Consider the following 26206-nt stretch of genomic DNA (forward strand, 5'->3'; position numbering starts at 1 on the left):
GCCAGACCCCCGGAAGTCCATCAGGAACTCTGGGAATCTTAACAGGTTGTCCAGGAAAAGGAACGCGTGGCCCAGTGGCGGCGGTGTTTACGCAGGGCTGTGACACCGGGCCTGAGGCCACCTGGCCGAGCTGTGCCCATGCGTGGAGGGGCCGCCCTGGGGGCAAAGGCCGGTGGAGGGGGGCGCCCGGGGCAGCTGTGCTGGGGGTCCACTCACCATCTGTCGCTGGCCGTGGTGGGCGTCCTGCCAAGCCCCTGGTGACGGCGCAGCGGCTGCCCAGCTGGGGACCTGTCCTCTGGGTGTTTGTTTGAATTGGAGCCGTTTGTTTGAATTTCGCCGAATGGCTGGGGGCTCGCATGTCTGTTCTGCATGAGCCAAGGGTCTATGGTGGAGGGTGCGCCCTCCTCGGCTTCCCAGTGGCCTCATCTGGAGTCCATGCTGGGGGTGTGCGTTCACAGGCAGCCCCGAGGCAGCTCCCTCGGCCTGCAGGGGCCGCATGTGGGGACTCAGCTCGGGGCGGCCCTGAGTGGGGGTTGTGCTGGCCCCGCACCTCTGGGGAGCCTGCACCCCGCTAAGGGGCCTCTCGTTGCACAGATGCCCTGGGCCGCCCTGCGCACCAGATTCCCCGCCCTGAGCCCGGCGCAGCTCCACCGGCTGCTGACGCGGTACCAGCTGGCCTCCGCCATGGGCCCCGTGAGCGCCTGGGAGCCGGGCACCCAGGAGAGCTCCGACGCCCTCAAGCCAGGTAGCCCTGCCTTGGCGGGCAGCGGGAGGGCACGGAGGACTTACAGATGGTGGGACCGGCCCGGGTGGAGCCCCCATTTGCCCACTGTGAGGTGGGAGCAAGCTCTCCCCCGGGGGGCCCTGGGTACAGCCACCCAGCCCTGCCCAGGCAGACCCCCGCACCCCCGCAGAGGCCGTCCTGGAGTCCTACGAGAACCCACCCCCCATTGTCCTGCCGAGTGGAGGCTTCCAGGTGGACCCAGAGGCCGACTGCGTGGACGACAGCCTCTACCAGCATGTCCTCCACCTCCGCCACTTCCTGCAGGGGCTGCAGAGCCAGGTGGGGCCTGAGGGTATGGGGGTGCTGGCCAGCAGCCCCCAGCGGGTGGTCTGGGGGATGCAGGCCCAGCTCCGCCTCAAGTCACGGGGCAGGGAGCAGGAAGGTGCCCAACATGCCCTGGAGTTCGCACCCCTCGTTCCCAAGGGCCACGCCCCAGCCACCCTTTGGCTTCCAGGCAGGGTGTGGTGTGTTTTGTGTCCGAGCTGCAGCCGTGCTCCCCAAATGCAGTAAAAACCGCATACCTGCTCTATTTCTAAATGTGGTGAATCTGAAGATAGGTTTCTCCAATTTTTCACCATAGAGAGCCCTGTAATTGGGAGGGGCCCAGCTGGCATCGAGGCCCCTTCAGAGCAGAAGGGGTGACAGTCCTGAGCCCTCTGGCCGGGTGGGGGGCCAGGAGGTAGGACCGTGAGGCACCCCCCGGCCTGGTGCCAACTCTGAGCAGGGGCCCCGGTGAGGGCATGAGGCCGGTGGCACCCGGACACTGCAGCCACGGGCTGCCCCTCCCTTCTCAGGGCCCAGCCCATGCCGCCCCCGATGGCCGGCACTGCACCCTGGCTTCCGGGGACCTCCTGGACCCCAGGAGCAGGGGCACCCAAGAAGCTGGCCCCGCACACTCGCCTCCTCCTGGTGTGGCTCCCTGGGCCCAGGGCCCTCCAGGAAGACCACCCATCCGTGGGAGCGCCCAGGCAGGCCCCGTGCCCACGGACGCCTCGTGCCTGCTCACACCCCCCAGCACCCCGCTCGAACTCGAGCCCGGCGGCCCCTGTGGGCAGATGCTCCCAGAAGGGCAGAGGAATGGACTTGGCAGCCCGTGGGGCATGGCTCCGAAAGGTGAGAAAATCCTGCCCCTCACCTGTGAACAAGGCCCTCATCATGGCACCTCCCAGGTGGGAGAGTAGAGCTGCAGAGTCCCCATTTCTCAGTCACGCAGCCCAGGAACTGGGGGGCAGGGAAGCCCGTTGCTGCCGACATGCCCTGCAGACTGCGGTACGTGGGACAGGACTGGCTGGGACTGTGGGGAGGAGGCTCCAGAAGGTGCTGGGTCTGTGCAGAGCTCGAGGTGGCTAAGCTGACCCCACGTTCCTGTCCTGAGCCTGGGGCTGGTCTCTTGTAGCCAGGGGCTACTCTCCCACCTGCCCTCTTCTTGCCCACCCAGGAGACCCCTCCAGCCGCAGCTCCAGCCCCGAGGAGTCCTGCTGTGTCTTCCTGGTGGAGCTGGAGCGAGGCCCCTCGGGGCTGGGCCTTGGCCTCATTGATGGCCTGGTGAGCCCGGGTTGTGGGGTGGCTGCCTGAACCTGGATGGAGGGTGTCCGTCTTGGAGGCAGCCCTGGAGCTGAGAGCCCTGCTTCTGTCCGCAGCACACACCCCAGGGCGCCCCCGGGCTCTACGTCCAGACCCTGCTCCCTGGCAGCCCTGCGGCCTGTGACGGGCGCCTGTCGCTGGGAGACCGCATCCTGGAGGTGAACGGTGCCAGCCTGGTGGGGCTCGGCTACCGGAGGTGCCCACCTGCCCTCTTGGGGGGCTCCTGGGGAGAGTGTCACCAAGGCCCTCTTGCACCCCCTCCTCACTCTCCCTCCCTCCCGTGCTTCCAGAGCTGTGGACCTGATCCGCCAGGGGGGGAAGAAGATGCGGTTTCTAGTTGCCAAGTCTGACATGGAAACGACTAAGAAAATCCACCTCCGCACACCCCACTCCTAGGGCAGCTCCTGCAGGGGTTGTCGTCACCGAGACGCACGGTGCCTCCTAACAGTTAATTTATTATTTATACAAACAGTTGTGTTGTTACAAAAGCTTTTATGTTTAAAGATTCTAATGGAGAAATATAGATTCAATAAAGTATCTTTCACATTCTCAGTGGGGCCCTTGTCGCGCCCCCTGCCTGGCTCTGAGACCTGGTGGCCGCACGGGCAGCGCTCACTGTGAGGATGGACTTACTCTGGCGGACGCCTCTGTTCCCTCCAGCCTGCAGAAGGCCACACGTCGGGCACCGGCCGGTCCTTTCTCATCCCATCACTCAGCAGTCTCAAAAGCCAGGGTCTGGAAGGGAGACAGCGCTGGTAGGACACGGAATGTTCTGGACCAGCCTTTCTGAGGGTGTCTGACCCTGGCCAGGCCCCTCACCCCGGGAGGCAGCCTCCTTCTCCACCAGCTGGCTGGCCGTGCGCAGGGCCAGGGGCAGGGCCGTGGTTGTGTCCCGGTGGTAGCGGGGACAGCAGACCTCCGCGCCTGGCGAGAGTGCGAACTGGGCCACGCTGGGCATCTTGAGCAGGTTCAGCAGCTCCGTGGCTCGCGTGTGCACGGCACCCACGTCCTCCCTGCAGTGCTCGGCCGGGCTCTGGGCCCTCAGCTTTGACAGCAGCAGAGAGACCCTGGGACCAAGGAACAAAGGGCTGGGCGGTCAGCTGCAGGCCCTGGCACGGAGAAGGTCTGGGGGCAATTTGAGGGGCCCCATGGCCCCTGTGGCCACACACAGCTCTTCCTTCTGCCTCACCCGCGTCCTCTGCCCCTGAGGCGGTATGGCCCCATCCCTGCTTCCAGGCAGGCACCTGGGGATCAGGTCTTGGCTGCGGGAGGCCAGCTTGGTCAGCGTGGTCATCAGCACAGCGGCGACGCGGGGCGGACACCTGGGGAGGGCAGCGGAGGGCCGGGCCTGGGTGAGCTCGAACAGCAGGGCCTCCAGGGCTTCAAAGAGCCTGTTGATCTGCTCCACGGTGCAGCGCCTGTTGTAGGCCCCCGACAGGTACTCGCCAATGGCCCACACCTGGCAGGGACAGAGTGTCAGTGCCACACAGTCCCCGAGGGGACAGGGGATGGGGAGGAGGGCTGCTCACCACACTCGTGAACACGCTTTCCTTGCTGCAGACGCTTCCTACGCTGCCCACGAAGTCGAGGAGCTCTCGGGCCAGGTCCACCACCAGGGCCGGGCGCAGCCGGCACAGAGCCAGGAGCTGCGAGCTCATCACTCTGCCCGGGTGAGGGGTGGGCTGCTGAGTGCTCTGGCCAGGGCCCCCACCCCACACTCCCTCCCCAAAGGAGCCTGGTGTCTGGCCAGGGGATGCCCTTCACCCCTTGAGGGCTGAACCCTGGGGCAAGGCGGTCCGGAAGGCTCTGTGGAGGGGGAGCTTGCGCTGAAGGTGGCAGATTTGGGAGAGGAAGGACGGGGAGAGATCTGGACTGCGAAAGGGGAGCCGTGGGCCTAGAACCAGGCCTGGGGAGGCAGTGGGACTGGAGACCACAGAAGGGGCCTCAGACTTGACAGAAGGAGGGGGGCCCCAGCCCGGGCCAGTGGGGCTGGAGGGACAGAATGAGGCCCTTCAGGAATCTGGGCTTGGACATGCTGGATATACGGTGCCAGCGAGATGTGCCTAGGGGAGCTGAGACCCCCAGCCCAGGAGGCCTTAAGCTCCAGGAAGGGTGGAGGCCCCAAGAGTGGGGGATCAGGGTGCCCGTACCTGTGCACCTGGGCCTCATACCCTGGGACTGGGAAGAGCGAGTTGCTTCTCTCCAGCAACAGCAGCACTAGCTGGTCGGCCAGAGCCCCGTCAACAAACTGGGGAGCAAGGAGAGGAGGCAGGCCCTGCACCCCCATACCCTTGGGTCTGCACCCCTCAATTGGGAAGGACTGGGGAGAGGGCAGGCCGAGGGAAGAGGGAGGTGCGGGCAGCTCTGCGGGCAGGGGGCCTCCCTGGGGCTCACCTGGGCTGCCACGGCGAAGAACCCCTGCAGCAAGGTGGGGACGGCCTGGGCGCAGTGGGCCACCCGGGCGCAGCTGGCCATGGGCTGCAGCAGCTGGTGCAGTGGAGCCAGCCTGGGAACACACGGCTCCTGAGCAGCTCGCCCAGCCCCCACCCCTGACCCCCACCATTTCCAAATCCGCAGGACTGGGCCCACGGTAAAAGGGCCGGGGTCCCGTGTTGAACCCCCTGCGGAGACCTGGCCCTGCGCCTAGCAAAGGAGGCCACGCCTTTGCCTCCCTCACCCCCTCGTGGGCATCGCCCTGCTCTCCCCGCCCTTTGTCCCTTGGCGCAGCCCACTCCTGGGAGGTGGCATCCGGTGCTTGGAGCAGTCAGGAGAGGCCACTGAGACAGCGGGGTGGGCAGCAGAGCTGGGACTCGGGGGCCTGCTCTCTGGGCCTGTCTCCCACAGCCTGGCGTGTGCTAAGTCTCAGTTTCCCCACCTGAAAAAACGGGGTAGTAGCTGCCCCTTCTGCACAGGGCTGTGACGTAATTAAAGGACGCTCTGGCCGGAGCAAGTGGGTAAGAAAGGGAAAGAAAAGTCCTCCACACTGGAAAGGAAGAAGTAAAACTTTCCCTATTTGCAGATAACATGATCCTGTAAATAGAAAATCCCCCCAAATCCACAACAAAGCCCCTAGAGCTAATACACAAATTCAGCGAAGTGGTGAGTTATATGGTCAACGTGCAAAACTCAGTGGTTTCCCTACACACTAGCAATGAACAATCTGAAAATGAAATCAAGAAAAATTTCCATTTACAATAGTGACTGAAAAGAATCACGTATCTATGAACAGATTTAACCAAAGACATAAGGGATTTGTACATGGAAGTCTAAAATATTGCTGAAGGAAATCCAAGACGACCTCAACAAATGGAAGGACATTTATTGTGTTGGTTCATGGATTCGAAGGCTAAACATTAGTGAGATGTCAACTGTACCCAAAGTGACTTACACACTCAGTGCAATCTCGATCAAAATTCTGTCTTCTCTACAGAAATGGAAACACTAGTCATCAAATTCAGACAGAAGAGTAAAGAGACCTGAGTAGCCAAAACCATCTCGAGGAAGAATGAAATTGGAAGACTCACCCGTCTTGATTTTAAAACTTACTATAAAAACTACAGTAATCAAAACAGCACGGTACTGTCACAAGACAAAGACCAATGGAATCAAGAGTTTAGAAATAAATCCTCCCTGTGCTGGTTTGAATGTATTATGTCTCCCAGAAAAAGCCATGTTCTTTGGTGCAGTCTTGGGGGGCAGACATGTTAGTGGGGATTGGGTTGGAACGTTTGGATTGGGTTGTTTGCATGGAGGTGTGCCCCACCCATTCAGGGTGGGCCTTGATCAGTGGAGCCATATAAATGAGCTGATGGGCAGAGGGAGCTCAGTGCAGCTGTGAGTGACATTTTGAAGAGCAACGGAGAGCGACATTTTGGAGAGAAACTGAAGCCTAGAGAGGAACGTTCTGGGAGAAAGTCATTTTGAAACCAGAACTCCAGAGCAGACACCAGCCATGTGCCTTCCCAGCTAACAGAGGTTTTCCAGAGTCATTGGCCATCCTCCGGTGAAGGTACCTGATTGTTGATGCATTACCTTGGACATTTTATGGCCTTAAGACTGTAACTGTGTAACCAAATAAACCCCGTTTTATAAAAGCCAATCCATCTCTGGTGTTTTGCATTCCGGCAGCATTAGCAAACTAGAACACTCACATCTATGGCCAACTGATTTTTGACAAGGATGCCAAGTCCACTCAATGGGGAAAGAACAATCTCTTCCACAAATGGTGCTGGGAAAACTGGATATCCACATGCAAAAGAATGAAGGTGGACTGCTATCCCACCATATACAAAAAATTAACTTGAAATGGACCAAAGACCTAATTCTAAGAACTATAACCATAAAACTCTTAGAAGAAAACGGGAGCGTCTTCAGGATGTTTTATTAGGCAATGGATTCTTAGATTTTACACCAAATGCACAAGCAAACAAGAAAAAACCCTGGTAAAATTGGACTTCAAAGTCCAACTGTGCACCTAAAGAGATTATCAAGAAAGTAAAAAGGCAATCAACAGAATGGAAGAAAATATTTGGAAACCACATATCCAGTAAGGGTTTAATATTCAGAATATGTAAAGAACTCCTACAACTCAACAACAAAAAGAAAAGTAACCCAATTTAAAAATGGGCAAAGCAGACGTGAATAGACATTCCTTCAAGGCAGGGAGCCAAAAGGTCAGAAAGCACATGAGAAGATGTGCTGCCTCCCTGGTCACGGGGACTACAAATGATGCCCACGGTGAAGTGCCAGGCCACGCTATCCTAAAGAAGAGACCCGGAAAATAACCAGTGTCGGGGAGGACACTGCTGGAGGGAGGGGAAAGCGGAAGGCTGCCCTGGAGGACAGACGGGCGGTTCCCTCAGGAAATGAGGTTCAGAAGTGCCCTGTGACCCGCCCGTCCCACTCTGAGGCATCCACCGCAGAGAACTAAAATTGGGACTCAAACCGATCCCGCACGCCATGCTCCCAGCGACACTATTCACCAGAGCCAAAGGCGGATGCAGCCCGGGCTGTCTGCTGACGGACACACGGATAAACCAAGTGTGGCCATCCAGACCACAGAATCGCTCGGCCAGAACAGAGGACGCTCGGACCAGGCCACGGGGACGGTCCCTGAAGGCCTTGCGGTGAATGAAACAAGCCAGACACAAAAAGGCAGGCCCTGTCTGATCTCGCTAGTACAAACTAATTAAATTAAAATATGCAAATTAATCAAGCCAGCAACTAGAATACAGGTTACCAGGGGTGGGGAATGGGGAGTTACTGCTTAATTAGTCGAGTTTCTGTCTGGGGGGATGAAAACGCTTTGGTCGTGGATGGTGGTGAAGGTCACTTGACGTCATGAATATAATCACCACCCCGAACTGTACAGACCACAGTGACTGCAATGGTAAGTCTCATGTTGTGAACGTATTACTAGAGTAAGAACTTTAAGGAAACCGTAGACCCACACAACGGGACACGCGACCCCCAGCATACACCACGGGCTGCAGTTATGGGTTTGACATCAGCTGTGATGGCCACCGCACAGCGCAGGGCTCTGACGGTGGGGCGGGGTGGGGTGGGGGGCATGCTGTGCTCTCAGCATCACTCTTCCTAAGCCTTCCACTGCTCCAGTAAGGAAAAAGAAAAGAGCAGAACGGAAAGCCCGGCGCCCGGCAAGCCCTGGGCAAGTGTGGGGGTCCGCCACAAGCAGCCAGTTCAGAAATGGGGCTGAGGGCAGGGACCGGATGGCCGTGACACACATGGGCTGCCCCCCAGGCCGTCCGGCAGGGCCCCCCTTCCCGGTCTCAGGGTGCCCCAGCCCCAGGGGCAGGCGCCCGGCTCACCTCTTTGTGGCGCCCCCAGCCCTGGCCCGGAGCAGGTACTGGAAGAGACCTTGGAACTGGGGGTCGCGGAAGCCCTCCAGGCAGCCGGTGGTCCTGGGGGAGGCGTCCCAGAGGGGCCTTTCTGCTGCGCCCTGCGATGACCTGTGGGCAAAGCAGAGGCGGCTCGGGCACGGCCCTGGGCTCGGGTTCAGGCTCAGATGCAGGCTAAGGCACAGGCAGCTGGGGTCCTGTTTGGCCCCTGCTGTCACGGTCACCCTTCTCGGGGGTGGGGAGAGGCACGAGTACACGGCACTGAGCAGCCAGGGCCCCGCCCAGCCGGGAGCACTGGGCTGTGGGGCACAAGGCCTCTGGGGGCCCTGCCGGGGCAGGAGAGGCGAGGCACACTGCGGAGCGGGGAGGGGCCACGGGAGGGTCCGGGGCGGGCGGCCCAGGGCTCACCCAAGCTGCAGGTCCAAGGCTGCGGTCAGGCACGGCAGGTCCAGTAGCGCCTGCAGCATCTCCACGGCAGTGCGGGTGTCCACCAGCGCCGGGAGGAGTGCCAGGAAGTCAGCAGTGAGGGCCGGGCTGTGCCAGGCCAGGAGCTGGGGGAGCGGGACCTCGACTGCAGCCGCAAACCAGCACTCCTCACGCCTCGTCGGAACCCCGAGGCTGGAGGGACTCCCCGGGAGGGTTCTGCCTTCACTTTCATACCGACAACTAAACCAGTCGCGGCTGCAGCCGCCCGCTCTCCCACCTGCCGCCCCTGGGCTGGAAGGCCCTCCCGTGTGGTGTGAACGAAAGAGGAGAATGGGGTGACCCGAGGTTCACGTGATGCCACCCCAGGGCATCGCTGTCCCCTGGCCCCCGCCCGGGCCGAGAACGAGCCACGTGCCTTGAGGAGGTTGGGGAAGCTCTGCCCGAGGAGGCTGGGGGTTCTGCTGAGGAAGTGAAGGTTGTCCCTGCAGAACTGGACGAGCTCGAAGGCCAGCATCGGGCAGTGGAAGAGCTCTGCGGGGACCCAGGTGAGCAGGTGCTGGCAGATGGCATCTGAGTCCACGGCAGCCGCCTCGCCTGAAAGGCCCGGCCCCCCAGCCACTCAGCATGCACAGCCCGGCACGGGCAGTTCAGCTCATCCCGAGATGCTTCTCTGTTGCCACCCGAGGCTCGCGGGAAGGCTCAGGGTCAAATGAGTCAAGTACGGTGAGGACACTAAAGGCTCTGAGAAGTCCTGCACGTATGAAATCTGCCGCTCCCAACATCTTTGGCACCAGTTTCTCTGACCCAAATTACACAAAACATCCTTTAGTAAGTGCTGCATCCTTGACTTCTGGCAAGCTAGGCGCACGGTAAAAAGTCTTAAGACTGATGCAAGGTTGACATCATCTTATTTTGTTAGAAAAATTCATTAAAATGGTCATTATCATCTAGCGTCAGCACTCCCTGAGGGAAGTAAGGGCCTGAGCAGGAAAAAAAGGGAAAGAGCTGCCCAAGCAAGAACCCGCCCTTCAAAACAGCATGATGCACGTGCGGTGAGGCCAGCGCCTCGGCCTCGGGGAGCCGTGACTGGCAGGCAGGGGTCCCCAGGGCGCCCCGGAATGTGGTCAGAGCTCACTGTGGTTGAGGAAGAACTGGGCGATGGGCAGCAGGGCCTGGGCGTGGGCTGGGTCCCCTCGCAGCCGCCCATGCAGGGCCTTGAGGCTGGACAGGGTCCGGTAGAGGAAAGTTGGCTCCTGCCTGCACAGCTGGTCCAGGACAAGCACGGCCTCCACCAGGCACTGTGGGGACCCCGGACCCAATCAGCGCGGTCAGGGCTGCCTGCTGCCCGCTGCTCGCCTGCCACCCACCTTGGCCCTGGCACTTACAGCCTTCTGCAGATCTGCATCCCCTTTCCGCAGGGCACCTGGCGAGGAGCTGAGTCAGGGCAGCAGCCCGTGTCCTGAGAGCTCAGGGGGTGGGGTGGGGCGGGGCACTGGGACCCCACGGCTCCCGGGGACACGTCCCCCAGTCCCCCAGGGAGGACATCAACAAAGGAGCCGGCCCAGGATGGGTGGAAGGGGTGTTGGGGGGTTCTGAGGACACCCTCCCAGAACAGCGCAACCTCAGATTTCCCCGGAAACGAAGAGCCCCACTGGGAGATCTGGCTTCCTGGTGACACTGCCCACCCGAGCGGCCCTGACGGGGGCTGGAGGCCATCCCCAGAGGGCCACAAGACGGCCCCGGCCATGTGCTCCAGGAGGGAATGTTCCAGACACGAAGGCACTCACGCCGGTTGCTCTGCTCGATGAGGCGCTGGCAGTACTCGAAGGCCTTCTCTCGGAGCCACTCCTGGGGGGGCAGCAGGCGGCTGGCGGCGGGGGCCGTGGACAACACGGATGTGGTGGAGCCCTCCAGCTCCGATCGTTCATCTGTGGAGGAACAAGGACCCGCTCAGCAGTACACGCTCACGCAGGCTGGCGCCAAAGCCTGGGACCCCCCCATGCAGCGCCTAGGCCGCTAGTCAGCTGCGATTTCCTAATCCTTGAGAGGTGACGGGCGCAGAATCCTCAGTGACCTTGTCAACCTCTGCCAGTAACTCTTGCCTCTCCACACCCTTGTTACTATCAGCGGAAGGCGACCAGGGCTGGAGAGGCTGGGTGCGATGGTGCCTCCAGCAAGGCGGGGACGTCCCCGGGCCCATGGGCTCAGCCTCTGCTGCCCGGCCGCCTGGCCCCAGTGTCCCTGGCCCAGCCCTGACTGTCTGTACATCATCCCATATCCTCCTGGTCCAGCCTCAGCACTGCCCCCTGGCCCTGGTGTCCCTGGTGGGCCCCATCTATTCCCAGGGCCCCGTCTCTCCCTGGCCCCCTGCCCATTCCCTGCTGACCCGTGTCCCTGTCTGTCCCATTCGACCCTGGCATACTGTCAGTCCCTGGTGACCCATCAGGTCCCCGAGTGCCCGTCTGGCTTTGGCGTCCCCGGCCCGCCCTGGGTACCCGAGTCGGGGGTGTCTGGTCGTGCGGGACCGCCGAGCACCAGCCAGGTCCGCAGCATGGAGAAGGCCTGCACATGCAGCCGCTGGTCCTCAGTGCAGCGCTGGGCCGTGGAGAGCACCGTGAAGAAGTCCGTGGCCACTGCCCCATCCACCTCAGTGATGGGGCCGGGCTGCGGGGTGCAAGGGACGGGGCTCAGGGCTCCTGGGCATGCAGGCCCCCGAGACTGCAGCGAGCATGGTGGGAGCGCAGGCCAGGGCTGAGGGCCGAGCTCTCCGCCTGCCTCGTCCTTGGGCCCAGTGCTGTGTGCAGCTGCCCACCCCGTGTTCGCCAGAAGAGCGACACCGTCCCCGGCCCCCCTGCATGAGCCCCCCAAACACAAGCACTTAGAGGAGAAACCCAGTTTCCAGCCATGCACAGCCTCGTTCGCGGCGGCAGAAGCCACCGACCCCAGGCCCCTGTCTCAGCTGTGACTGCGTCCGGCTGGCCACGTGGGCAGGTCCGTGGGCCTCACCTGCCGGGCTCTGGGCGTGGAGAAGAAGCCTCCTAAGGACGGCGTGGGCCCCGGCTGGACACTGGCATGGCGGAGCCAGTCGGCTAGCCTGCGGCTGAGCAGGGCGGCCTGGTCTGCAGGGGGATGGGGTTCTGTGAGGAGCAGGTTATTCCTGCGGCCAACTTGGGGCACTGGGGGGTTGCCAGGGAGACTCCTGGGCATGTGCCTGGGCCGCAGGCCACCTCGCCCCATCCCACCCCCGTGCACGTCTATCTCAGTCCAAACTGCCGGCCACAGACAAGGAGCGGAGAGACGACGAGCCCCTCTGGGCCGCCCCTCGGCCTCACATACCTTCGTGGAGGACTCCGGGGGCGAGGCGCACGACCTTCGACACAACAGGCAGCAGGTGCCGGAGACTGGGCCCCTCAGGCTGCCGACCGCCCAGGAGTTCCAGAACACGCCGGGCCACGCGTCGGACCTCGTCCTGGCGACCCTTCGAGTCAAACACGGGCCGACGCTGCGATCCCCCACCCCAGCCCACAGGAACCTGTCCAGAGCTCCTGAAGGCACCCGCTTCTCAGGAGCCCCTGGGGGTGGGGGTGCCTCGCTTGCGCAGCACACACCCTCGCCACCATGGGCACGAGCCAGGTAACAGTTACAGCCCAGAGCAGTGACTCCGCGAGACCTTGGGGTGCGTGGCAGACACCCCGACCGCACACGAGAAGGCAGGCAGGGCAGGAAGGCGGGGCCGCGGGCACGCAGGGCAGGGAGGCTGAGGCTGCTGCCACCTCAAGCTTGGGTGGCCATGCGGGACCGAGGCCCAGTGAGCCCCGTCCCTGGGCACTGCTGCCGGATGGTGGGTGGCCGCCGCCACGAGGGGGATCTGCACCGTAGCCAGTTCCCAGGGCCTTGTGCTCCGAGAACCAGCCGCACACATGCACAGACATGTACATGCTCACGCAGTACACGTACGCACACACTCATGCATACCCATACTCACACAACTGCACACAAATGCACCCCCCAGGCCACACCACACACACTGGTGCACCCCAAAGGCCTGCATGCGTGTTGCTAGCGCCCAGGAGGCACAGTCCCCAGCTCCCTGCACCTGAGGTTTATGTCTCAGGCATGTGTTTAGGTGGAGCAGGTGGAACAAAATTCTGCAGCAGAGTGAAGGAGGCGCCACGGTGTGCAGTGCTCCACAAAACCACGTGCTCGAAGCTCTCCCAGCAGCACCGGGAGACTTGGCCCAGGTGGCCATGCGTCTGCTGAGTGGCTGTCTGCCGTCTCCGACCCATAAGACCGGTGCCAGGCGGCTGTGAGGCCACTGAGGCCAGGAAAGCCCATCCTGGACCTGAACTGGAAACCACGGCAGGGGCAGAGCTAAAACACCATCATCCACACGCAGCAGCACGAGGGCTGTGAAACCAAAGGCTGAGGCCAGGTGAGGCTGGGCCCCTGGAGCCCACCTGCAGATGCCCTTGGCCCCAGGGGGATCTGAGCGTCCGATTACAGCAGTCAGATGGGCTCACATCGGTGAGCTCTCACTGACGCTAAAGACAAACGGCCACTAGTGGGTCATCTCTGGAGGGTGAGAGCTGATAAGTGAAGGGAGAGTGTCAGCACAGAGCCTGCCTTTCCACAGAGGGCACCAGGGGGCAGGTGAAGGGAGTTTTGCTCACAGAGGGTGTCAGCTAATTGTGAAGCGAAGGCAGGATAAGATTAGAAGAGCTTTTGGCAGCCCTGAGGAACTGGTGGGTCCGGACGTTGAGCACCCAAAACTCTGACATCAGGGGGACTTTGGGCGGCCTGGAACAGGCCTGCCAGAAGCCCCCGCCTTGGAGCTGAGCCATGTGCCAACCAGCAGCACCAGTGTGTTGAGCAGAGCCAGGAACCCACCCTGGGAGGCTCCAGCCGTCAGACCATGGGACAACCCGCCAGTCTGCACAACAAATAAGCTGCACAGAGAGGAGGAGAGGAGAGGAGGAGAGGAGAGGAGGGGAGAGGAGGGCCCTTTCCCTTAGGAGAAGCACGGGGAATGGGTACAGATGCTGTGCTGTCTGTGACTTGTCCTCAACAATAAGGGAGTTGGTGCAGCAGGAACAAGACTGGCCTGTGCTGGTTAACGGGCTGGACGGGTGTCTGTCATGCTGTTCTTTCTACTTCCGGGCACTTTTGCAGGCAGCTGCAGTGGATGCAGGGCTGTCCAAGGAACACGGAGGTTTCGAATGCTGTTCACTCATGCACCCCTGGGGCTCACCGGCATCACCAAAAGGCAACACAGAACCCCCCTGTGCTGGTCTGAAGCTGTTATATACCCCAGAAAGTGCCACGTTTGTAAAATCCACTCCCGTGGGTGCAGACCCAGTGTAGGTGGGACCTTCTGATTAGGTTGCTTCGATTGAGATGTGACCCACCCCATTCAAGGTGGGCCTTAATCCTTTACTGGAGTCCTTTATGAGGATAGAAGACAGAAAAAGCCCAGAGAGCTCAGAGAGAAACACCCAGAGAGAGCTCAGAGTAAAAAGCCCCAGAAGAGCTAAGCGAGGACCCACAGAAGGTCAGGGAGAAAGCCACCGAAGCCAGAAGCCAAACCCAGTGAGAAGGACCAGCAGACACCGGCCACGTGCCTTCCCATGTGACAGGTGCCCCGGACGCCAGCAGCCCGTCTTCAGAGAAGGTGCTGGGCCTGCTGAGGCTTTAATTTGGATGTTTTCATGGCCTTAGAACTGTAAATGGTAAGCTAATAAAGCCCCATTGTAAAAGCCAACCCATTCCTGGTATACTGCATTCTGGCAGCGTTAGCAAACCGAACCTCCCCCAGGGACCTTCTGGGAGGCAGCCGGTCCCATCACTCATGGTGGTCGTGTCCTGTCGAGTTGCCACCAATACTCCCAGGGGAGATTCAGGGCTGGGGCCCTGTGAGGCTCTGGTGACAGCGTTTCCATCAACTGATCAATATGCGACTTGTTATGTGTTGCTGTTTAAAGACACCTTATTTAACACAGACTGTTGGTTCATTAACATGGAACTCATGGCCAACAGTGCTAAAACGCGTGCCTGAACCAAGCTAACCTGACACGTGTTTCTTCCATCAGGCACATCACAGCCTTCCTGCTCTTAGGAACACCAGACGGCACCTCGGCACCACGCTGGGGGCCACCAACAAAATCACCCACAAAAAGCACAAACCTGCTAAAAAGGTGGCCCTAGGAGACCACAGAAAGGGCCCTTGACAGTCTGAGCTGAGCTAAGAAGGCAGAGCCTCGCCTCGTCCACTGGGCCAGGTGCGTCCGCCGGATGACCCAAATCTTTGCCACCTGAGCATGCCCGTGAGTGACCGCACAGTGCCACGGGTGCTGATGGGTAAGAGACCCTCGAGAGTCAATGCATTCACAAACACGGGACCTGTGAGTGGTGAGGACTGACTCTGCACACCCAGGCTGGTGTGTCGTGACCCCCGAGAGCCTGGCCTTCCTGTCAGCTCATGTTGGGCAGTTTCTTCACAGGAGGGAAGCCATTTCCTCCACGGAGTTCCTCTCACAGTGACGACTCATGGCCTGAAGCAGCCGGAAAGGGGCTCTTGTGTGACCTGGGAATGCCACCCCAGCGGCAGGCCATGCGCCCGAGTCCCTAGAGCTGAGGGGCGAGGGGCAAGGGGAGCAGGGAGGCGCTGGGGGCAGTCTTGGTGCCGGACTCCCCAGGTGCCTGGCGTTCCCAGCAGACACGAGGCCATGCCAGAAACTGATGGATGGGAAGGGAACCCAGCTGGGAGTGAGCAAAGCCCGCTGGGTGCCGGGCAGCACAGGGAGGCGCTGGTTCTCCTGGGCCAGGGGAGCAAGCGGCCGCCTGGGAGGGGCCCCACTGGTTACCTGGGCCAGCAGCACGGAGGCCACCAGGCTCAGCAGCCGGGCGTCCTGGGTGGAGTCGCACGACAGGGCCAGGCGGTGGCAGGGTGCGCCCTCTCTCAGGACGGCGGCGCAGAGGACCTGGAGCTGCTCGGGGCACGAGGGCAGGCAGAGGGTGGCCTGCAGCAGGCCCAAGCAAGTCTCGTCCAGGCTGCGGAAACGAGGCCAGTCAGGTGGTGGCACTGCCTGCCCTGCGGGAAGCTCCTGGCATCCCATGGAACTTGCGGCTGCCCTCCCAGTCACCAGAAAAGCCGCTGGACCCCTCTGGGAGAGCGATGGGCATCTCCATTCTGGGACCCTCTGGTACCAGTTTAGGGGGACCCACCTCAGAAGTCTCCCTCCGCCCGCGGCGCGCACACCCTCACGCTCACCGCCTGGAGTACTTGGTGGCCGAGATGATGAGGAAGAGCCTCTGCAGGGAGTCCACCGCCTCGGCCCCCGGGTCCTCCTGCAGCAGCTTGCTGACCCGGGAGCAGAACTTCTGCAACTCCTCATCCTGGATCTCCCTGAACAAGAGAGAGGATGTGGGCAGCCTGGATCCCTTGAGAGGGCCGCAGCGGGGGGCTCCTAGACCAGGCGAACAGAGCCCGCTTGGCAAAGACAAGGCCAGGCACCATCCCCCCATGCATCTCCCCGAAGTTGCAGCCCCAGTAACTCTGCACCTGCTCAGGGACGAACCCTCTTCTGGATTTTGCTATTCCGTGAACAGAAGAACTGAAACAAGTTGTCTTTAGGAAACCCATTCATAAGAAAGGGAAATTTGGTCCAAAATGAATTTCTTTTCAAAAGAATCCTTCAATGAGCATTTAACTTCTGGGAACAAGAGTTAAATCTTGAACACACCGAAGGGCAAACACTGTGGCAGGGTGTAAGGTAAGCCTCTTACATTCTTTAACACCTCGATTTATTTAATTGAAAAAATGTCCACTGAGCACTGACAACAATGTTAAGATATCGAACGAAGTCTCAAAATGGAAAGCTGCTTCTCGGTTTCTGTTCCATCCCAAAGACAGGAAAGCGTTATTTGCCAAGGAGTGACCAGACTGGGTGCCCCTGGGGTCTCTCTGGGAAGGTATCCCCCCCCGCCCCCGGGGCCTCAGCTGGTGGGTCCACAGGGGCCTGCCAAGTCCATTCCGGACCCATCAGAGGCTTGGGCGCAGGGATCCGGAATTCCAAGCTGAGAGAGTTTGCTGGAACGCTTGGCAGGGGACACCTGGCATCTGGAACATGCACAAAGCTGACGAGACAGTTCAAGGAGCCTCGAGTGGAGGCCCAGGGTGGCTCCTCGGGTCTCCTGCCTTTCCTGAAGGCTGTGGGATGAATCTGTTTTCACCACCAGCACCACTTGCCCCCAAGTTTCTGTCTGTCTGTTTAAACTACCAGAGTTGGCCTCAGTCACCCAGAGACAAAAGAACAGGCATATCCAGGGCAAGGACAAGGAGACAGGAAGGTGAGGGGACTGGCCCGGTGCTACGTCTAACGGGGTGATGACACGGAAGGAGACCACGGAAGCTACTGGGCCAGGGCCTGCGGTTCTGATGGAGACTCTTTCAGCACGGCAGCCCTCCTCACCCAATGCGACCTCCTCCAACATAGCCTCCACATTACGTGGCTCTTCCTAAAGGACCAATCTGTGCAAAACCCTTCAACGGCTCTCCGCTGCTCTGCAATCCAAACTCCTACAAAGGTCTGGCCCCTCCTGCAGCCTCCAGCCTTGGAGTTCTATTTCCTCTTGCTTCTGCCCCTGCACACGGACCCTCTGCCTGGAGTGTCCTCCGTGTCCTCCTCACCTGGTTCACTCACCACTTACTCTCAGGGCTTCCAGCTAGGTGCTGTCTCCTCCTGGCGGCCCCCCGACACTTGCTGCCCACCCCCACCCGTGCTCCACTGTGCTGATACACTCTTCAGCTTATATCCTGAGCTGTTTCTGATAACTTTCTTCATCCTCCCTTTACCTATTTCTGAAAAATTTCCCTATTTCTGAGAAACTACAAATTTACTCCAAATCCTAACTCCCAAACCTTTGCCATTTATTTTAAAACACCACCAGAAACCACAGGCTTAATTAAAGCAAAGTATCTAGTGAAAACTAGTAAGACATAAATGAGAGGTTATTAATTTCTCTTAAATCCTAATGGACAGGACTTCCGGGAAGATGGTGGATTAGGAGAGGCAGAGCCAACTTTTCCTCCATGAAAAAAACTAAAGGGCAGAATGCACCCCAGAATAGCAGTTCAAGATACGACTGGCCGGACGGGGCTTCCATAACACAGTGGGGACGTGGACGGAGAGGCAGAGACTACGCCCGAGGGGACTGGGTGAGCGTGTTCGGCCGGGACTGCCGCCAAGTGCAGGAGGGAGCAGCTTTCCCTGTCCCGCCCTGAGAACCCAGCTCAGCAGCTGGCTGGGGAGAAAACCCTTCATAGCCCCGCAGCTGAGAGATCCTGGGAGGGAACTCGGGATTCAGCAGACTCGTGGTACATTTACTCTTCCACTACAGAAGCCCACGGAGTGCACAGGCGAGGGCAATGCACGGAAGATCCAGGGGCCCCCAACCCCAGAGGCTGACAGGCGAACAGCAGATGGACTGCGGAGCATTTGAGCTGGATATGAGAGGCGCAGCCCCAGGGGCCCAGAGTTGTCCAGCTGCAGCCCCAGGAACTCCAGACCCACTGTGCCCTGGAGCGGACTCCCTGCCAAACAACACAGGGCCCACCCCACAGCCAAAGGGCTGGCAGTCCCCAGAGCACATGGAGAACTGTGCACTGATTGGATTTCCACCCAGTGTGGACTCCACGCAGTGCGTATGACAAGTTCAGGAAGGCCGGCCTGAGAGTAAAAGGCGACTCACGAGCACCTTGGTGGAACAGGGAAACCACACTCCAGCAAGCTGCAGCTCTGCCGAATTATACATAAATCCTCAGATAATTCTGCACTTCCCAAAATAGCCTTACCAAGATACGCAAATGCCCCTAAGCCAACAGAAAATTATAAAGCACACGGAGAAACAAGAAGATATGGACAACTCAAACAACCAAATCAAAAACCAGACAAAGAGTGTGGAGTAATTAATTAAAGAAATACACACAAATCTCCAAAAACAACTTCAATAAGCTAGCTAAGGACATAAAAGACATCAAGAAGACTCCAGAAGAGCATAAAGAAGAATTTGAAAGAGTAAATTAAAAAATAGCAGCTCTTATAGAAATAAGATACTATTAATCAAATTACAAATATACTAGAGACAGACAACATCAGATTTGAAGAGGCAGAAGAAAGACTAAGTTCATGAACTAGAGTACCGAACAATTGAATGCGAATGCACAAAAGAACAAATGATGAAAAAAAATTGAAAAATCAGAAATGGATCTCAGGGAAATGACAGACAATATGAAGCAAAGAAATATAAGAATCATTGGTGTCCCAGAGGAATAAAAGAGCTACAAAGAGTATTTAAAGACACAGTTGAGGAAAACTTCCCAACCCTTCTAAATGACATAAATATGCAAATCAAAGATGCCCAACGAACTCCAAATAGAATAAATCCAAATAAACCTACTCCGAGACCTATACTAATCAAATTGTCAAATGCTGAAGAGGAGACATTTCTGAAAGCAGCAAGAGAAAAGCAATTCACCACATACAAGGGAAACCACAAAAGACTAAGTACTGACTACTCAGCGGGCACCATGGCGGCAAGAAGGCAGTGGTATGATGTATTTACGATTCTGAAAGAGAAAAATTGCCAGCCAAGAATTCTTTATCCAGCAAAGCTCTCCTTCAAAATTGAGGGAGAGTTTAAAATTTTCACAAACAAATGCTGAGAGAATTTGTTAACAAGAGAACTGCCCTACAAGAAATGCTAAAGGGAGCTCTACTGGCTGAAAAAAAAAGAAAGGAGAGTGAGGTCTGGAGAAAGGCACAGAACTGACAAGTATTAGTAAGGGTAACTTAAAGGAACAAGAGGGGGAGGGAAAGGGGGAGAGAGGAGGAGGGGAAGGGAGGTGGAGAGAGAGAGAGGGAGGGAGAGAAAGAGGGGGAATAAACAGATCTGACAAATGAAAACCAAAGGATAAGATGGTTGATTCAAGAAGTGCCTTCACAGTAGTAACATTGAATGTGAATGGATTAAACTTCCCAACTGAAAGACACAGATTAGCAGAATGGATTAAAAAGTATGATCCCTCAATATGTTGTTTACAAGAGGCTCATCTCAGACCCAGCGACAGAAAGAGACTGAAAATGAAAGGATGGAAAAAAATATTCCATGCAAGCTGCAGCCAAAAGCAAGCAGGGGTAGCAATACTAATATCAGACAAAATAGACGTTAAATGCAAAGATGTCCTAAGAGACAAAGAAGGACGCTATATACTAATAAAAGGGACAATTCACCAAGAAGAAACAACAATCATAAATGTTTATGCATCTAATCAAGGTGCTCCCAAGTATATGAGACAAACATTGGCAAAACTGAAGGAAGCAATAGACGTTTCTACAATAATAGTGGGTGACTTCAATACATCACTCTCTCCTATAGACAGACAGAGGACCAATAAGGAAATTGAGAGCCTAAACAATATGATAAGTTAAGTAGACTTAACAGACATATATAGAGCATTACATCCCAAATTACTATGATACACATTCTTCTCTAGTGCTCATGGAACATTTTCCAGGATAGATCATATACTGGGGCACAAAACAAGCCTCAATAAATTTAAAAAAATTGAAATTATTCAAAGCACATTCTCTAGCCCTAAAGGAATGGAACTAGAAGTCAATAACCACCAAACAACCAGAATATTCATATATATGTGGAGATTAACCCCACACTCTTAAACAATCAGTGGCTCAAAGAAATTGCAAGAGAAGAGAAATCTGTAAATATCTAGAAACAAATAAAAATGAGAGCATAACATATCAAAACCTATGGGATGAGCGAAGGTGGTGCTGAGGGGGAAATTTATAGGTCTACATGCATACACTAAAAAGGAAGAAAGAGCTAAAATCAAAGACCTAATTGAACTGAAGAAGCTAGAGAATGATCAGCAAACTAACCCTAAAGCAAGCAGAAGAAAAGAAATAACAAGGATTAAAGCAGAAATAAATGATATGGAAAACAACAACAAAAAATCAATAGAGAATAAAACCAAAAGTTGGTTCTTTGAGATCAACAAGATTGACAAACCCTTAGCTAGACTGACAAAGTCAAAAAGGGAGATAACCCAAATAAACAAAATCAGAAATGAGAGGACAGACATTACTGTGGATCCCGAAGAAATTTAAAAAATCATGAGGATACTATGAACAACTATACACCAACAAACTAGACAATTTAGAGGAAATGGATAATTTCCTGGAAACACATGAACAGCCTAGACTGACTGAAAAAGAAACAGAAGACCTCAACAAACCAATCACAAGTGAAGAGATCCAATCAGTCATCAAAATGCTTCCTACAAAGGAAAGCCCAGGGCCAGATGGCTTCACAGGGGAACTCTACCAAATGTTCAAAAAAGAGCTGACATCATTTCTCCTCAAACTCTTTCAAAAAAATTGAAGAAAATGCAACAGTACCTAACTCATTTTATGAGGCTAACATCACTCTAACACCAAAACCAGATAAAGATGCTACAAGAAAGGAAAACTACAGGCCAATCTCCCTAATGAATATAGATGCAAAAATCCACAACAAAATACTTGCAAATTTGATCCAAACACACTAAGAGAATCATACACCACGACCAAGTGAGGCTCATCCCAGGTATGCAAGGGTGGTTCAACATAAGAAAATCAATCAACGTACTACAACACATTAACAATTCAAAAGGGAAAAATCAAATGATCATCTCAATAGATGGTGAAAAGCATTCAACAAAATTTGGCATCCTTTTTTTGATAAAATCACTTCTCAAGGTAGGAATTGAAGGAAACTTCCTCAATATGATAAAGAGCATATATGAAAAACCCACAGCCAGCACAGTCGTCAATGGTGAGAGACTGAAAGCCCTCCCTCTAAGATAGGGAACGCGACAAGGATGTCCACTGTCACCACTGTTATTCAACTTCATGCTAGAAGTTCTAGCCAGAGCAATCTGGCAAGACAAAGAAATAAAAGGCATCCAAGTTGGAAAGGAAGAAGTAAAACTGTCATTATTTGCAGATGATATGATTGCATATTTGGAAAATCCTGAGAAATCGACAACACAGCTACTTGAGCTAATAAATTCAGCAAAATGGCAGGATACAAGATTACTGCGCGAAAGTCAGTAATGCTCCTATACACCAGAAATGACCTAACTGAAGAGACACTCAAGAAAAAAATTCCATTCACAACAGCAACTAAAAAAATCAAGTACCTGGGAATAAACTTAACCAAGAATGTAAAAGACCTCTACACAGGAAATTACAAAATTTTACTAAAAGAAACCAAAGAGGACCTAAACAGGTGGAAAGATAATCTGTGTTCATGCATAGGAAGGCTAAACATCAAGATGTCAATTCTACTGAAACTGATGTCAGATTCAATGCAATTCCAATCAAAATCCCAACAACTTACTTTGCAAACTTGGAAAAGCAAGTTTCCCTTTCCAATTTATTTAGAAGGGAAAGGGGCGTCAAATTGCCAAAAACATTCTTAAAAAAGAACGAAGTGGGAGGACTTACACTTCCTGACTTCAAAGCCTACTATAAAGGCACAGTAGTCAAAACAGCATGGTACTGGCACAAAGATAGACATATTGATCAATGGAATCGAATCAAGCGTTCAAAAATAGACCCCCACAACTATGGTCGACTGATTTTTGATAAGGCCCCCAAATCCACTGAGCTGGGAAGGAACACTTTCTTCAACAAATGGAGTTGGGAGAACTGGACATCCATAACCAAAAGAATGAAAGAGGACCCCTACCTCACACCCTATTCAAAAATTCACTCAAAGTGGATCAAAGACCTCAATATAGGAGATAGTACCATAGAACTCCTAGAAGATAATGTAGGGAAGCATCTTCAAGACCTAATATTAAGAGGCAGCTTCTTAGACCTTATACCCAAAGCACAAGCAATGAAAGAAAAATAAATGGGAACTCCTCAAAACCAAAAGCTTCTGTGCCTAAAGGGAATTTGTCAAAAAGGTGAAGAGGCAGCCAACGCAATGGGAGAAAATATTTGGAAACTATATAACTGATAAGAGACAGATATCCAGCATATATAAAAAAATCCTACAACTCAATGATAATAGTACAAACAGCCTAATTATAAAATGGGCAAAGGATATGAAAAGATATGCTTCCAAAGAGGAGATACAAATGGCTAAAAAACAGATGAAAAGGTTCCCCACCTATCGGGGAAATGCAAATCAAAACCACAATGAGATATCACCGCATGTCAATAAGAATGGCTGCCATTAAACAAACAGGAAGCTACAAATGCTTGAGAGCATGTGAAGAAATTGGAACTTATTCATTGCTAGTGGGAATGTGTAACGGTACAGCCACTGTGGAAGACGGTTTGGTGGTTTCTCAGAAAACTTGACATGGAATTACCTTACGACCTGGCAATTCTACTTCTTGGTATATAACCAGAAGATCTGAAAGCAGTGACATTAACAGACATTTGTACATCAATGTTCATAGCAGCATTGTTCACAGCTGCTAAGAGGTGGAAACAGTCCAAGTATCCTACAAATGAGGAGATGAACAAAATGTGGAATACACAGACAGTGGAATACTATGCAGCAGTAAGGAACAAGGTCCCAAAACATATGACAACATGGATGAACCTTGAAGACATAATGCTGAGTGAAATAAGTCAGACACAAACAGAGAGATATCATAAGTTACCACTGCTGTGAACTCCTTGAAAAATGTAAAATCAGTGTCTTATAATGCAGGATATTGGGGACCTAGAGATAGACAGAAGCTAGTAAGGGGGAATGATTAATATGTACAGATATAATGAGGGTGAACTTAAAGGTATGGGAATGGACGGGGTGATGATAGTTCATTATTGGGATTATAAGTAACAGTGCTGCATTGAAGGTGAACAGGATTGAAAGGGGTTATTTAGGAGCATGTATCCCACAGATTAGCACTACAAATATAAATGTTTGCAGGATATACTTCTAAGGTATGACACTGGAACAAAGAGTTAACAACAGAGTAGTATATTGGAAAAACTACCCATTGCATGGTATAGACTATATTTACTAGGAATACCTCACCACTACTACATTAACATTAACTATGTATGTATCATAACTATGTATGTATGTATGAATGTATCATCAGGGGCTGATAAAAGCTGTGGGGTGTTTTGTGTTATAGTTGTTCAAAATTGAGAGTGATGATGGTTGTACAACTAAGTGAAGATAATGTGAGACACTGACTATTTACCTTGGACAGAATATATGCTATGTGAAATTAGGAACCCCCTACTTAAATAAGTCAAACCCTTGATCTTAAGGCTTGCTCTGGTGAAACTTCTGGCCGTAAAAGGGAGGTTAAGCCCACCTGTAATTATGCCTAAGAGGCACCTCCAGAGAACCTTTTTGTTGCTCAGATGTGGCCTCTCTTTAAGCCCAAATAGGCAAATAAATTCATTAACCTCCCCCCTATGTGGGACATGACTCCTAGGAGTGAATCTCCCTGGCAACGTGGGACGTGACTCCCAGGAATGAGCCTGGCCCTGGCAGCAAGGGACTGAAAATGCTTTCTTGACCAAATAGGGGAAAAGGAAGGTAACAAAATAAGATTACAGTGGCTAAGAGATTTCAAATAGAGCCGAGAGGCTAACCTGGAGGTTTCTCTTATGCAAACTCCAGCTACATATCCCAAATGGCCTCAGTATGCCAAGCCCTAACCAACAGCAGTCCCAAAATACCTAGGTCCCTATCTGAGACTCTATAAAACTTTCACTCACTAAGTTCATTTTTCAGAAACTTAAATCCTCCAGGGTGTTCCTATGCCAGATAACTCCCCAAACCCAGAGGCAAAAGCCTCTTCAAGAACAGCAGCCAGATGCAGCCCCTTCCCCATAATGTCAATACATCTGTGTAACATGAACAAGTCAGGGTGGTCACTGCCTAGATGTCCCTGAGGATCGAGAAGGTGATTAAACAAGAGGAAGGGGCAGCAACAGACTAGACAAGATTCAACAAAGAATTACGAATACTGAATCTTTATATAAATACATATTTTTTTAGATGCTAGGGTATTAGAATAGCTAGAAGGAAGTAACAAATGATGGAACTGTACCCATAACATTCTTTGAAATTTGCTCTATTGCTACCAGTTAAATTGTACTTTGAATGTTGCCACCTTTCTGTATGTATATTTCACAACAAGGAAATAACAAACTGTGGAACTGTAACCTGTAACATGCTTTGAAATTTGCTAACTTGTTGTTAAACCTTACTTTGAAAGTTATCATTGTTCTATATATGTTATATGTCACAATTAAAAATTAGAAAAAAAATATCCTAACAGAGAGGAACTATATGACCCATGCATTTAACTTATGGAAATTCAATCATATGGTACCCTTAACCCACCTAGTCACCCACAGCAGAGTGACAGAAAAAAAACTTAAACAGGAAGGGCTGCCTTCTGCCTTTCCATCCCACAGGTTTCTGACCTGAGTAGGTGAGTGTGAACACCTGGTAGAGCTGGGAGTGGGTCTCGGCTCGCAGGTGTCTCTGGGAAAGCATACCGACACAATGAACAAGAGGCTGGTATTCAAAGATAACTGTTTCCATTTAATACAGCCCTTAAATCTAGGCAAACTACCCACCCGTCCAATAGTGAAGAGAGACTGAAGTGCACTTATCGGGAAACTCCTCTGAAGAGGTTTTCCAGGGTTATTCCTACTGTGGAGGACTTCCGCCCTGTTCACAGACAGAACCTAATCTTCATTTAAGACCCCGCCCCATTATAACCACAGCCACCTCAGTCAGCCTCATCTTTTCCATCAATTGATCCAGCTCTGAATCCCATTTTTTTTTTTTTTAAATTTACCACGGGCTTGTTCTTTTAAACAAGTAGCAATAGGTCTTGGACTGTCTGAATCTCCCCTGTACCCCTTAGTCATGAAGTACCGTCGGGCTTTTTCGTCCAAGCCTCCCCTCTGCTTTCTCCTGGCCGGTTAGTTGGTGAAGGAGAAGCTAGCAACTAGCGGGAGAGTCCAGAGCCAGCTGGACCAGAAGACGGTGGGCCACTTCTCTTCCATCCCAGGCCGCAGCACCAGAGCCGTCTCTGTGACCACAAGCCCCTCCCAGCCCGGAGCACGGGGCTCTCCAGCCAGCGGCTTGGTCCTCCCGCACCCCGAAGCGACTCACAGCGTCTGGCTACTCCCCTTCCCGCCAGACGCGGGGGTCTCCCCGCCTCCCTGGCCAGGCAGCCAGCGGGTCCCACCCCGCTTCAGGACCAGCCTTCAGAACGCTACTCGGGGGCCGCCGCCTCGGAGACCCAGCCCCGGGCCCTGCGGTGGAAGGCCCGCGGAGGGCAGGGATGGTGGATCGGGCTCCCGGGCCGGCTGAGCCCTCAGTGTCCCCGCACCTGGCCTGGCGGAGCAGGCTCACCGCGCCCGCCGTGAACATGCCGCCGCCGCCCGCCCAGTGAAGAGCCGCAGCTCGAGGGCTCCGTGCACTTCCGGGGTCGCGT

At 54.5% G+C, this 26206-nt stretch overlaps 2 protein-coding genes across 22 annotated transcripts in view; one reads left to right on the plus strand and one right to left on the minus strand.

The window, feature by feature from the left end:
- RADIL (Rap associating with DIL domain) overlaps positions 1 to 2920 on the plus strand; it is a 69035-nt gene extending 66115 nt beyond the window's left edge. For 6 of the 9 annotated variants that reach the window (XM_037813939.1, XM_037813935.1, XM_037813940.1 and 3 more), the window contains 6 exons: positions 595 to 745; positions 915 to 1063; positions 1579 to 1897; positions 2223 to 2329; positions 2425 to 2564; positions 2659 to 2920. In XM_037813939.1, coding sequence (XP_037669867.1) covers positions 595 to 745; positions 915 to 1063; positions 1579 to 1897; positions 2223 to 2329; positions 2425 to 2564; positions 2659 to 2764 — 972 coding nt within the window. In that variant the 3' untranslated portion in view covers positions 2765 to 2920. Of the gene's footprint in view, positions 1 to 594; positions 746 to 914; positions 1064 to 1578; positions 1898 to 2222; positions 2330 to 2424; positions 2565 to 2658 lie in introns of those variants that run through there. The other 3 variants (XR_005213512.1, XM_037813937.1, XM_037813941.1) reach the window with 3 other exon arrangements.
- AP5Z1 (adaptor related protein complex 5 subunit zeta 1) overlaps positions 1 to 26204 on the minus strand; it is a 29550-nt gene extending 3346 nt beyond the window's left edge. For 3 of the 13 annotated variants that reach the window (XR_005213513.1, XM_037813943.1, XM_037813944.1), the window contains exons 1-19: positions 26102 to 26204; positions 15920 to 16054; positions 15513 to 15699; positions 11989 to 12130; positions 11659 to 11771; positions 11148 to 11316; positions 10440 to 10580; positions 10038 to 10075; positions 9788 to 9950; positions 9068 to 9246; positions 8635 to 8777; positions 8197 to 8337; positions 4763 to 4874; positions 4519 to 4616; positions 3898 to 4030; positions 3558 to 3827; positions 3188 to 3435; positions 3002 to 3103; positions 217 to 365 (exon numbers count right to left, since the gene is read on the minus strand). Coding sequence is in view for 9 of the 13 variants with exons in the window: in XM_037813943.1 (XP_037669871.1) it covers positions 217 to 365; positions 3002 to 3103; positions 3188 to 3435; positions 3558 to 3827; positions 3898 to 4030; positions 4519 to 4616; positions 4763 to 4874; positions 8197 to 8337; positions 8635 to 8777; positions 9068 to 9246; positions 9788 to 9950; positions 10038 to 10075; positions 10440 to 10580; positions 11148 to 11316; positions 11659 to 11771; positions 11989 to 12130; positions 15513 to 15699; positions 15920 to 16054; positions 26102 to 26142 (2704 nt within the window). In the remaining 4 variants the exon portion in view is untranslated. Of the gene's footprint in view, positions 1 to 216; positions 484 to 518; positions 2079 to 2803; positions 3104 to 3187; positions 3436 to 3557; positions 3828 to 3897; positions 4031 to 4518; positions 4617 to 4762; positions 4875 to 8196; positions 8338 to 8634; positions 8778 to 9067; positions 9247 to 9787; positions 9951 to 10037; positions 10076 to 10439; positions 10581 to 11147; positions 11317 to 11658; positions 11772 to 11988; positions 12131 to 15512; positions 15700 to 15919; positions 16055 to 26101 lie in introns of those variants that run through there. The other 10 variants (XM_037813947.1, XM_037813946.1, XR_005213514.1 and 7 more) reach the window with 9 other exon arrangements.
- Positions 26205 to 26206: the final 2 nt, after the last annotated feature.

This window comes from Choloepus didactylus, chromosome 21 (genome assembly GCF_015220235.1).
Source record: "Choloepus didactylus isolate mChoDid1 chromosome 21, mChoDid1.pri, whole genome shotgun sequence".
Lineage (NCBI taxonomy): Eukaryota > Metazoa > Chordata > Mammalia > Pilosa > Megalonychidae > Choloepus > Choloepus didactylus.